Source organism: Sinohyriopsis cumingii, chromosome 5 (assembly GCF_028554795.1).
Source record: "Sinohyriopsis cumingii isolate HCF-2022 chromosome 5, ASM2855479v2, whole genome shotgun sequence".
Lineage (NCBI taxonomy): Eukaryota > Metazoa > Mollusca > Bivalvia > Unionida > Unionidae > Sinohyriopsis > Sinohyriopsis cumingii.
In genome coordinates, this window is record NC_142965.1 from 83,998,740 (window position 1) to 84,012,889 (window position 14,150).

Sequence of the window (14,150 nt, forward strand, 5' to 3'; positions counted from 1 at the left end):
CCGGTCTTGCTTTTTGTAATCAGATTTGATCAAATATTTTAGAAAAATATCTGCGACAGATTAGATCATTCCAATCCTACCGCTCGTACGTCTCTGATGTTCATATGATTGACCTATACAAGTGAGGCAAATTTATGAAAAGGGGGTTTGGGTGTTGACCTTGAGTTTTATCTTCAAAGCTTCGAGCTGGAGCAACTTAGGTATATAATAATAAGAAAATTGTCTTTCCCTGCGAAAATACCGAAAACCGATATATTTTAACTCGTGTCTTCGCCACTCGTTCAAATATCATCACGTTTTTCGTATCACACGATGAAATTTATCCGGTATATCTTGTGTGTGTGTGTGTGTGTGTATATATATATATATATATATATATATATATATATATATATATATATATATATATATATATATATATATATATATATATATATATATATATATATATATATATATATATATATATGTGTGTGTGTGTGTGTGTGTGTGTGTGTGACGACGTAATGTAATGATTGCTTCTAAGTACACGTTCATTTTGCAAATGCGAACTTGAAAATTCGGGAAACTTTTTCAAAAAACCTGCCACAAGCTTTTCATACCATATAAGGAACTTTCTATCTCATACTCCTTTCCAGTGGTATTACTTTACATGACTGCTCCGGTGGCCTAGTGGTTAGAGCGTCCGCCTCAGATGCGGGAGGTCGTGGGTTCGAACCCCGGCCGAGTCATACCAAAAACTTACAAAAAATGGTACTAACAGTTGCCTCGCTTGGCGCTCAGCATTAAGAGGTTAGTGTTAGGACTGGTCGGCCTGGTGTCAGGACAGGATAATATGACTGGGCGGGACATCATGCTACGTGTCTGCGGCATGATGCCCCAGTGCTAGACATCACTATAAACTGTCACACTGTAGACATCGTAGCGATATGACTGAAAAATTGTTAAATGCTACGTTAAAAATCCTAATCACACATACACACACACACACACACACACTACTTTACATACTAATGGTCCTCTTTAATATTCTTCAAAAACATAGCGTGTCAACTGCTTTCTGAATATTTTTTTTCCATCAGTATCTGCAACTATTGTAATGAAACTTCTTTTTGACTGACAGGTATTTACGAGAAAGATTTGGAAAATAATCCCCTCTGGTCAATTAGTATAGTAAATTGAGTTTCTTATGGTACGGACAGATTGGCGGCAAACAACTGCACATGTTTTTCTCTCGCAAGTGATTTTCAGGGAAAATTGCTTCATCTGAGGTGTCCGCGTATCGACTCACTTGGTATTTCTGATGCAACGAAACTGTTTTAATCACGACACCATTTACGATATGAAGTCCAATGTGTTGTCAATAACTGCTGTTTGTCATACATTGTTGTGGGGGGGGGGGGAGAACGAGAAGCTCATCGTGTTATTCAGTAATTGCTATGTGTAAAAATACATTTTGTACAGCAAAAATGAAAACTAACACACAATCGCGTAGATCTACAAGCTTTATTCCTTATCTTTTATACAGCTTGTACTTTTCAATCAGGAAAGATTTCAAAAGAAATTTATCATTCTTTCTTTTAGGGAAAAATCTTAGCATTGTTATCCTGTTTCTTCGGTTACAACCTTAAAATTGTATTGTCTTGAGAACTACCCATATCAATGTGAGTCCAAAGTATATTTTCATACATTCTTCAATTCAGTGAAAAAATTAATTTCATCTTTAATGTCATACACTTTGAAAAAAAATTGTTTTAATACGATCCGGAGTGCTAGAAGCCACATGCAATGTCCAAACATTATTTCCAGAAGAGTAAAAGTACATTTTCAATAATAGTATTTCTCAGTCGTGACACCTTGTTGAAGAGACGTAGTGATTTGGTCACTTTTGAAATAAGTGAAATGGCTGACAGGCAGTGTTGTGGATAATGGTCGCTCTCGCAAATATCAATACAATAGTCTTCTGGAGTATCACATGAAACGAAGGAAAAAAGAAACGCATTTCAAGCAGTTTCTACGCTTTTAACGTGAGGTATTTGTTTAAGAGTTGGCAAAGATTCTCAGATTTGTAAATCCTACGGTATTATGCTAGTGATTTCTGTGGCAACTCGAAATACTACGCTTTTGTGCTAATGGTTTTTGTGACAATTCAAAATACTACGCTGTTCTGCAGGTGGTTTGTGTGATATAAGCTATCGAAATTTTGAATGTTTTTGAAAACTGATGAAACCTTAGACAATGCCGAATATTTGTATGAATCAAACTTTATTCCTAGTTAGGTTACAGAGTGTAATTTTTCAAGGACTTTACGCTTTTCCTCAAGTTTTCATCTCAATATCCATTGTCAACTCAGGGTTGAATATGAAGGGACTTTTCTAAATATAAAGTCAACTAAACCAAAAAAACAATAACAACAACAACAACAACAAACAAACAAACTACATAGCTTTGAAAGTTCGTTAGTAATAATAATTTAGATGCAACAAAAATGATTTTTAACGATTATACAGTAGTACTGTTGGAGAGTGTTTGCTGGACCGAAGTACAACGGGGCGAGCTTGCAAGCTCATGTGTTTCATGTGAGATCACAATATCCAACATGCACTTTCATTTCTTTTTTACCTTCCTTTCTTGCTAAATAATAAATTGTATCTAAATTGCATTCAAGAAAATTAAAAAGGATAGAAATTATTATAAATATATTTGTGATCACAGAATCGTTCATATTTACATTATATGCGACCTGAATGTACATCATATTCCTTATTGCAATATGAAAGTTTACTGTTCAGTCTGAAATAATATTTTCATTACTTTATTGTGTCATCTACGTGACGACACTTGTTACCTAAGCGTATCGAAACGCTATGAACTCTCTAGGAAAGATTCGGCGTTCAATGACGTGGGTATTTTTCACGTTAGGAAGAATATAATTGCTTATGCAATTGTTACAAGAGTTCCCTAGAGATTGAATATCCCCCCCCCCCAGCCCGTACCCAAGACTCATGCTGATGCTAAGACTCCTACAGCAAGTACCCTATGGTCCAGCTCCCTTTATTTCAGAACTGAGAACAGCAAAGAGCCTATCTAAAACACTAGCCTTATCAGTGTACCATATTTCATAGATATGTCTTAAACAGTTTTGGGATAAGAATGTGTGGATAAAAACAAAACGAGGAAAATATTACAAACACTAAAACCGAAAAATTGTGATTAGCAAATGGCGCACCTACGCAAGAAGTCAATTAAGTGTAACAAATTTCCATAGAGAATGGTTTTGAAACTTTGCTCAGAAATATACAGTGATATAGGATGGATGGATGGATTGACAAACAAAGAGACAAAATCATTAAACAATATTGAAAATGAAGAACTGTGAGCATCAAAAGGAAGGTCTACATCAGTAGTCTGATATGTTTACCAGGGTTGATTAGGATATATTATTGGTTTTGGAGTTCTGCTCTGGAAACCATTGTGTGAATAGTGGATGGATTTATGAACAGACAAACGGAAAATTAAAAATGTCACTTCATGACCCCTTTTCCAATATGTCAAGTTACACAGAGCTTCCATTAATGGCTTCAGATTTATGTTCCAGATATGATATGTTTACGGAGAGACGGACAAACACACCAACGGACTCAGCGACAGTTATATATATCCTCCCGAATTACATGGGAATATATATTCAACAAACCAAAGCTGAAACAAAAATGCACGCCCATATATGTTTAAGTGATTTTGATCGCTTGGATCATTAACTTGTAAAAAAATGAATTTGTAAAAGAAACATAAATACTGTAACATTTTCCAAGCGATCATCAGTAAAGGGAAGTTTATTACACCCTTACAGTTACCGATGCTTACAGAATATGCAAATCTGCAACATCCACGGAGAATTATCGAGGGACTGTCTAGAACACGGTGAATATCAAACTTTAGTAGTGCTTCATTAGGGATTACTTTTATACATAATGTAATTCTGTACTGTCTAACTGACAAATACCAAAAGAACATAATAAGTAATAATGCTCATTAATGTTTAATATCGATTGGCAGATAATGAAGACAGTAAATCTGATAATAATCGAGATAGGCATGAAGGTAACGGCTAAGTTAAAATTGATAGTTCATTTTCTACTTCTGCCAGGCACTGACATAATTCTGGCTAATCAATCAAAAAGTGTTAGCAATAAGAACTCAGTGCAAATACCTGTCGTGACTTTTAATGCGAATCAAACAAATATACGTCTGCTCTACAGGTATATTCTATAGTAGAAGTTTATGTGCACAATACTATTTTACCTTGTAGGTAGCAACAATATATCTGACCTTTTATGTTAGTTGCTAATAAATAAAATAACTTATTAGCTATCGAATCATGTTGCCCTTTCCCTTTCCCTCCCGACAAAAGCATGTTTGTTTTATGGAAAGTTTTATCTCCCTATTTTATTTGGTTGATATAATTCGTTGTATTTACACCTTTATATTGTAGAACTCCGTGTTTTCCTTTTATATTGGAAGGGATTATATTCAAAGAGAATGGTTCAATTCTTCATATTGACATTTTTAGGACTCTACCTTTCATCAACAACTACATAGCTTAAAAGCGCTGACGTACAATTGAATCCTAATACGTGCATACATACACTCCCTACATCGATCTGTCACATCTTCGCTAGCCAAGGTGTAGATGGTGTAGATAGGGTTATCATATTGGAACCTTGACTAGCGAAGATGCGATCTGTCCATGCTATTAGGTTATTGCAATCTTTTGTTGAAAACACAGAAGGAAGGTGTTGAACTCCCAAATGTTTTAGCGAACAGTATTTTACATGGACCGTTCCTGTAATGCGTATTATTGTTGGTTGTGCCGCATTCAATGGGCTGGATGAAGGCTCCATATCATCAAATTAACAACAAATGCGAAAATTATTTTGCAAATCGAACAATTTGCGATGCTACAATTTTAACAAACGACACATCATTTCTCTTCGTTTCTTTTGTTTCAATGCTTATTTAGAAAACATTTGATTTAATCACGTTCTATGCAAAACATGACATAATGGAGAACAGGAGTTTACATGCCAACAAAAATTATGCCTTTCCACACAGAATAACATTAATATTCCATTCATTCAGAAGCTGCTCCTTAAATTGCACTGACAAATTTCAATTATGCAGGCAATTGTTTGATGCCAGCATCAGCCTCGTTTTGATTTGCCATCAATGTCATTGCATTTCCAATTAAATAAATTAGTGCAGGCTGTGGTGTTCGCGAAAAGAAAGTGCCATCTCAGGAGATGCATGACGTCATATCCGAATGCTGAAGCCTCACAAGTAGAAGACGGTGGTACGAACGCAAAAAAGATACAGAGATGCATTTTATTTATTGGCTGGCTCGTGGGTAAAGTTAGTCTAATCTTCCAATCTTCTTTTCTGAATTGAGCAGTTAAGTTGTCACCAATACGTAAAGCCACTAAAGTCTGGCAAAGACTGGATGGCAACATCCAGCAGCAATGTTCATTCCGTGATACAAATCGCTTGTTGACCTAACTACAATTTCGAATTTAAAGTACAATACACGGATGACATTCAGACAACCAATATGAATTAAGCCACTTCCTAATTAGACATGTATGTGTTGTCTAACACATGAGCTCTTTGTGTAGAAATCTAGAAATAGTCTACTGTATTGAAGATAAACAATGTTGCCAATGAAGCTTTGCGTCAGGTACAGAAAGTAGCATTTGGATACGAAATGACTAGTGCCAAGAAACAACAAAAGTCATGAGAGCCTGGATTGAGAGAAGTTGCGGGAGATATATCCGGACAGCGTTTCAAATAAATTTTATCTTATTAAGTGATGTGTACCTTACTGTATTGTTCAGTTTTTCATAGTGTAAATAGTGTCTTTAAAATTTCTAAATTTCTTTTTATTATTTATGTTAATTTTTCTTGTTCTTCTTTCCACTGCTAAAGTGTAACCCAAAATTTTCATAAAAGACTGACATTTACAATTTATCACATACTAATATTATGCTTAGAGTGCTAAATTCTTTGTAATGTGAATATACATTGAATAATAAAAAATTGGACATCCAAATATCTGTCTCACGTCATTGGGAAAGGCTGCCTATATTTACCTCCTGTAACCTACCTAATCCCATCATTTTGTGTTGAAGCATATAAAAAAGTAAATAAAACAATCATATAAATGCATACTATAATTTACATGAGAAAAAATACCATTCTTTTCTAAAATATTTGAACCACGTTAAGGCCCAATTTATGCTTGGTACCGTGTAATATAGTAGAGCAATAACGCCATGGGTTGGCATTCCTGTAGTTTTATTGAGCAACAATACCCTTTAAAAGAAATGTCTTCCTTATGTCTTTCCAACTTATGTGGGTTTTACTTTAAGGGACGGTTGAAATGGCACCGGCGATTAATAACTGAATTGATTTGAAATACTTAAAATATAAATAAACTCGTGCTGAATAGCCTCGTGCAGTTTGTCCGTAAAATGAGATCCTTCCTGGAAATTATATTCATTTCCTATCTGAACGTCATGACGTATTCCGTACAATTGAGGAAATTAAGGAACAGCCATCGTTTCCGTGATTTAATGTATTGTGCCAATCACTGAATATTTAATATGGGCGATACAAAATACATTCGTTAAACTATTTAATTTTAGCAACAAGGATAAAATGTAATCAAAATTTAATTACTGTAACATGCATTGATGTGCAAATTGCAAATTTGAGAGATGAAGCGATATCGAAATATCGAGATACCTTTCCTTAAATTACTAAGCCTTGTTGAGCACTGAAATTCTTCACAAAAAAGCATAAAATGAAAAGCCACAAGTTGTTCAGTATCCGATGATATATTCAGTACCGGATTACGCTGTTAGGAGTTCCTGAAGCTAGGTCAACCCCCACCCCCAAATAAATACAAACCACGTTCGTTTAAACACGTTCAAGACCATCACAGATTGAACATCATCACCGGACGCATCCCCGAACAAATACGTTGCCTCCAATATTCGCCTCCTATGCCATGCAGGAATTCGCACTGGACTTGTTCTGTACCCCCTAATTGTCAAAGGGTGGTGGGGGTGAAGGTGGATGGTGTGAGGAGGGTTGGGTAGTGGGAGTGGGGGTGGGAGTGGGGTAGGAAGATGTTAATATGAACTAGGAATTTTGCCCACAGTCCTGATTCCTACTCTTACCACACACTGCCTATACATAATTAAATTCAGAAATGAATTTAAAACCGCATGTATAAAGATTGTTTCATTTGTAAAAAACCGCGTTTTCAATGTCATTCATATTTTGTTTGTTTTTTTGTTGGTATGATTTATGTTTAGCATGAAACAATTGGGCACGAGAACTAAAACCATGCTGAAAATATGAAGATAACAAGAGAAATATTCTATCTGAATGTGTATATCAGAACAAGGTGTGTGTATATGTATGTATGTATGTATGTATGTATGTATGTATGTATGTATGTATGTATGTATGTATGTATGTATGTATGTATGTATGTATGTATGTATATATGTGTGTGTGTGTCTGTATGTGTGTGTATGTGTCTGTCTGTCTGTCTGTCTGTCTGTGTGTGATGAGACGGCTGTTTTTGTTTACCAGTATGCAGCATTTTCCAAAGTCAGCGGAAAACCTCCGTATTGATCGTACACTTAATGCGATAATAACCAATCTATTCTGAAAATGACTGCGTTTCCAATCAGAATATAACGCGGTCATGAGATCAAATAAGACGAAGTGTTCAATAATTGAATTTCCAATCCCAATACAACGCGGCCTTGTGATTATAGTAGACAAGTGTAAAATTATTGACAGCTCTCTTCGATTAATCTTATCTTTTATCGGCAGTAATTTTTGATAGAACAATTCAGGAATTTAAAAAATGGTTTATAGATAAACAAACAAGTTATTAAGGTCTGTCTGTTAGCATTTCATGTTGAAGAAAATCCGCATACTATACGTTCTAAAGATTATTTTGCCATGATATGTATAATACAAACTAAATGAAATGCCACGACTCTAGTAACAAGCACATAAAAAAAGGGAAATTAAAAAATAGGTATCAATACTGCAACCTGTAGCTACGTTGGCTATACAGTACGTTATAAAATATCATCAATACATATGCAGTTTAAAATACTCGCAAACTTAAGAAGCTTAATAACGTAGTCGGCTCTTTCACTTCTTAACAACGACCGCCATACTGCTTCTGTATGTATCTGTTTTAAGTTCAGCTGCATAAATCTGGTAAAGGATTTTATGTTTTGTTTTTTAGACATCTCTAACATATCATTAACTGTCCTGTCTATATCGTTCGTACAAAATAGATTTTCCGGAAACAACACCGATCTCCCAAATGGAAGTTATGGACCTTGTTTAGGAAATTGAGGAAATTAAAGTAAACCCCTAAGTTCCGTCACTCAGATTGATGCGCAAAAAATAAAACTTAAAATTTTGGCGTCACGAACTTTCTGAGACATTTTACTATATAAACCATATCAATACAGACATGAAATTTCAGAGCAAAAAGATCTAGACACATGTTCATAGAGTACGGATGCCCTGCCTCACCTTTTAAAAAGTATGAATTCCCTGCAAATAGTTTTCAACGCAAGCCTTAAATAAGTCAAGGCATAAGCACAAAATATCGGTTACAGTTAGCAACATTTCACAAGAGAATTTTGCCAACACATACAAATTGATTCAACCTAATAATTTCAGCTTTACTTTATTTGTATATATTTGTTATCGGCTACGTGTATCATTGCATGTACCCGGGTTGACCGTCAGTCGGTTTTAAATCGATTGAGGAAGATTTATTTCGTATTATGTTTCACAAGGATGAGTAAGATGGCAATGAAAGTTACGAACCATTGATGTGGGTGTAAAGGGGCAGGATGGCAGTAGGCCGATTTGACCGAGTTGGCCCAATCATCCATTGCGCTCACAGGGGCCTCGCGCGTTAGTAATTTGTTCAAAAATGTATCTTTAGAGAGAAATTAATTTTAAGCGATGGAAGGCAATTTAAGTTCAATATCATATAAAACGTGTTTAAAATTATATTTCCAAAATCCGTGCTGACAGGGGGACGCGTTAGGAGCACGAGGCTCCGACAAAATGATCAAAATCGGGCCCTGCGTTTGCTAAGGCCGTTACTGTGGAGGGGGGTGTCGTGCTTAGAAGTCACATTTTCATTGGTAATATAAATGTACTCTCTTTCTTGCAACGTTACCTCAATCTACACCGACTGAAGGAGGGCGATTGTATTTGGGATAATGTTTGATGAGGATGAGGAGGTGAACATGAAGGGGTTGAATCCTCAGAAAGTGCGGATATTTGATGTGGATGTGATCTCAACTTAACCTGTCAGGTATGTCTCCATTTTCTTTTCAATACCCGTAATCTTGCAAAACTAGACATATACTGTTTACTGCTTTGTTTAGTATCCTTACAACATAAATTGCAATCAAGGGTACCGTGCAACAACCAAATTCGTATAATGCATTCATTCTGACTATAAAGAAAATCTATATGATTACAGGAATCCTTGAATTGTGTAACTATTATTTTTATTTTTAATATTTTGGTTCTACAAGAATATTTGTTGATATCCTTTATATAGTCGGTAGATGTCCATCTCTACAAATCAATGTACCATGTTTTCCTCTGGGAGTCAAAGAAAGTTCCTGCGATATTGCATTTTTGATACGATAATGATCGTTCTGTGGTGAAAAAAATTGACTTAGCAGTCCTTCAGGAATACATTCAGGCAATTACATGACACAAACAAATGTTCAATTATTGATACTTTAACACTTTAAATCAGGCTTTATCATAAACAATCAGTGTAAATCTCTCTGGTATTCAAAACCATTTTAGTAGCAACGTCAATGGCCATTGCTACCTTAAATCGGATGTCGCTACCATCTATTTAGTTAAAAACGAAAACAATAAATAATAGTTATGATTATTAACACACACACACACACACACACACACACACACACACACACACACAACAAAAAATTCGGATTACTTTTTTAAAACATTTCTGGCAAACAGATAACCTTAAATAAGCCAGTATTAGAGTTCGGCCGGTGTTCGTGCATATTACGCATCCAGCTGCGATAATTGTATACGTTAATATTCCGTCGCATCAGGGTCTACAATGTTTGCTCTCTTGATGATTAAGTTAAAACAAACAGCGTAGAACCTGATTATCCAGCGCATCACGCGATGAAGATCAATGCGTTCTTAGAACTGGGTCTTCGCTGTTCGAAGCGGCCACAAAAAAATTACAAAAACTTCAAGCTTTCGTAATCCAGCTCCTGTATTCTTATTATTTGCATCTCATCATCCACGTCAAATTTTCGTAATATTTAAGAGTTTAATGTTGTTTTTTTCCTGAGTTTACCGTGGTACAAACCGTCAGTTGAAGTGTCACACAGCAAATAACGCCCGAAGGCTTACAAAAAATTGTAAGAATGTTCTTTTCCTTTGATGCTTACGTCGTGTATGCCTGCACTGGCGGTGTTTATCTTCTGCTGTACACGTGACTCTATTTATAGAAGTGGGTTTTATTAGAAAAGTAGTTCTCACAGTTTATACAGAAATAAACGCAATTTATTTTGATCACGTGGCCATATTCTGACCAATGGAAATCTTAGTTACCATTACCAACTAATGCCATTGCAATTATTAAGGGATTGTGGTATGTAACTTTAGACGACTTGAATCCGAATCAAAATTGTATTCGTAGTTTCATGGGCGACAGGGAATGATCTGGAAATCACACCACTCTGTAGTTTGAGATTTGTTTGGATCAATCACTATTCGTGTTACTTTTGACAGTTTTTTTTTCTTACTTTCTTTGACTGGGCGATAGTGGAACTCGAATTCTGGTTAAGATTTGTGTGATCTGACTCAGACTTTAGGGGAAAGCTGAGGTGGAGCTTCACATAAAAATACATACATTTCTAAGTCACTATTATGAATAATGTGTGTGCTCAAACATCAGAGCCGTGCAAGGGTATTTTGTGCCCTAGGCGAACCTTCCACCTTGCACCCCCACCACCACCTCGGGTAATCGCTTATTGTCTTATTATAAGCTTTCAAAAAATGAATACGTGTGATCGCACTCAGGCCCGGCCCTAGGGCAAGGCGAACGAGGCAACCGCCTTGGGCCCCGTGCTTTCAGGAAATCAACTCCGCAATGCAATTTGTATGCTTGGGTGTCCCGCTCATTGCTTGCTGCCTTGGACCCCGCACATCCTAGGGATGGGCCTGACCGCACTTATTATTTTGTAACGTTGAGCCGCCAGCTGATAATATTGGGCGAGTGGGCGGTAGCAGAGCTAGAGTAGACTATAGCTGTAATGTACTAGAGAACGAAACGCTAAAATGCACTTTCAACGACGCTCTCTTCTTTTTTATTCACTGGTTCTCCAGCAACAGTGTCCAAAAATATTTTCGGGCACCGCTTTTGGAGCGCTCCAAATCTTGGGACGCCTAGTGGTTAAACCGACACTGCTTACAATGGGTTACACTAATTGGATTTTGCTGTAATAAAGTTCGTATAAGGAATATGTTATACGTATTGATATACAAAATTTCCCCTATTTGTAATATACCTAAAAAGAGGTCCAAAACATCACGTTGATGACATGTCCTATTCGTTTTCAGTGTTATGTGTTTATCTGAAACATAACTGTTTCAAGAGCAATACACAGACGGACAGTTAGAGAGACAAACGGATATAGAGATACGGGCTTATACCTAGAGATAATTAAGCATATAAATAAATAAAAAGTGGTAACGCTTAAGTATGAATACATTGCTCCAGCTAAAAAGAACCTCCCAAAATAAACACGTCGTCCATCTAAATCAGCAGCATGTGGGATGAATAGATATTGTATTACTTTCTTATACAAATGCAATAATTGATAGCATGCTGAACGGTCTTAAAATTTCAAATATAATCTATATCTTATAAACGTTTTGATCACTTCGAAAGGAAATTAGATGAATCTTTGAAAATAAACTTGTAGAAGTAAATCATTAAAAGAGGAAGTGAAGTGGGTAGTGCACGATGGTGAGGAAATGCAGACATCTTTGATGTGCGGTTTTCAGTATTAATACTGCATTTGCTTATTGGAGAAAAATAACAGTAATGTTCACACAACACGGAATATATGTGCCTGCATTTGATTAGATATTAAGTCTTTCATAATAGGTACAATGTATGTAGATTGTTGGAAAATGTACAGACAGAAAAACTGACAAATCAGAAGACAGATAGACTATACATATACGTGTCCCATAATAGTTCTATAGCTACCTAGTGAAACAACTAGATAAATAAATAAATGCCAGCGTACACGCATTCATGACTGCATTTTCGCACATTCCTGTATACGTGTGGTCATATTTCTTGCGTAGGACACCGTTTGGGAATAATTCTTTCTCACATACCAGCGTGTGTTGTGGTTGTTTTCCGGTTTAAAAAAAAAAGATGGGGAATAACTTATTCTCACGTTGACATATATGTATGATCGTATTTTGCAGTGCAAATCATCGGTCGGGAATGTCTCTTTCATCACACGACTTGTCTTGCATCACGTGACGTAAGAAACGTTTTCCTTGGTGTAATCATTATTGTCTTGCTTTTATTCAGTTGTTATTAACCTTTTGTCTTTTAACCTTATTTTCAGCTTTTTCGGTGTAACTAAACAATAGAACTGTCTCTAAATAGGGACTTATTTTTAATGATAAATTTTGTCCATATTATGCTTTATCTGTACCGACTGAGTGCCATTTTGATCTTAATCTAAGCTTGTAGCCAGGAATGTGGGAGAAAAGGTAATTGTTTTTCCGAGTGTCGAATAGGACATTTCCACCACAGGAGCGGAAGTTTGTGTCAAGCGCACACCCTGGTCCTTAGGGTGACAGTGTTCTATTTCAAATCAATGCATATGAAGGATTCATCAAGGAACTGCTGAATTCATTGCACGACCTTTTAAACTGCGAGCATAGAGCACGCTAACAGGCAAATGCTTCCAGATTTGTATAATCGCTTGAACATTCTTCCACTATAATTGAAGAAAACCATTATTACAACACATTTACAAGACGACAACGTGCTGCGGTTGAAGTCAGTGTACCAGAAACTATACGTATTACACCGATTCATCTGGCTACAGGTACATATTCTGTAGTTCGATTTCAAATCGAAGAAGCAGTTATTCATCTTCTCGTTGTCATGTATGAAAGTCAAATCGATTCTAGCTCGAAACAAGATCCAATACAATAAAGTTTTTTTTCTTCTCTGCCTCGTTAAATCATTGCGCTAGTTATTATTTTGTGCATAATTCGGGCGCAGTCAACCGCTGTTAAATGAACGCTGATGTGTGTTCAAACGTAATTTAAAGTTTCAGTGCAAATCTAACTTTTTACGCTCTGTCTTAAGGTGAGGAAACTTTCAACGAGTCCTTTTGCTGTTGTAAAGTTGTATTGATATTTACAATACACATTTCTGACCCTTATATTTTATTCAATTTTTATACAACGGTAATCATTTATTTTGCATCCGTGTTGTATAGGAAACTTCCATCCTCATGTCTCGTGCTTGATACCAAATTCTGACCAGTGTTTTTATGTGTGTGTGTGTGTTTCATACTATATATTGCTGCATATCAAGAATTCTATTAGTCTTAACTTTAGTCACATGATTTATGACCTCTTGGGTCATCCCTGATATATTCTGCCGCAGCATATAAAAAGGCTTGGCAAAAGTCGCCATATTTTAACTGCCGTTGTGTGATGACATCATTAATAACTTTATGATGTCACAATATACCATCACAAGTGGCAATCATACGAAACATCATCATCTCTTTCCGATGCGAGGCGAATAACTTCGACTCCCTGAAAGAAACTTGAGGGTAATTATGGCGATTCTTCTAACACTGTAAAGTTTTTGGATGAGGAACAACCAGCTGGATGTGCAATTTATATTTTCTTATACAAGGATAAAATAAGACTCGACGACCTTTAAACCATCAGTGAAATACATGTACTTTAAATTGTAATGTTAT

At 36.0% G+C, this 14,150-nt stretch overlaps 1 protein-coding gene across 1 annotated transcript in view; it reads right to left on the bottom strand.

Annotated features, from left to right (window-relative positions):
- The window catches only part of LOC149799643 (pleckstrin homology domain-containing family G member 7-like), a 135,255-nt gene extending 121,400 nt beyond the window's left edge, over positions 1-13,855 (bottom strand). Inside the window, exon 1 of the mRNA XM_089958243.1 lies at positions 13,733-13,855. Coding sequence (XP_089814369.1) covers positions 13,733-13,855 — 123 coding nt within the window. The remainder of the gene's footprint in view (positions 1-13,732) is intronic.
- Between the last annotated feature and the right edge of the window lie 295 nt (positions 13,856-14,150).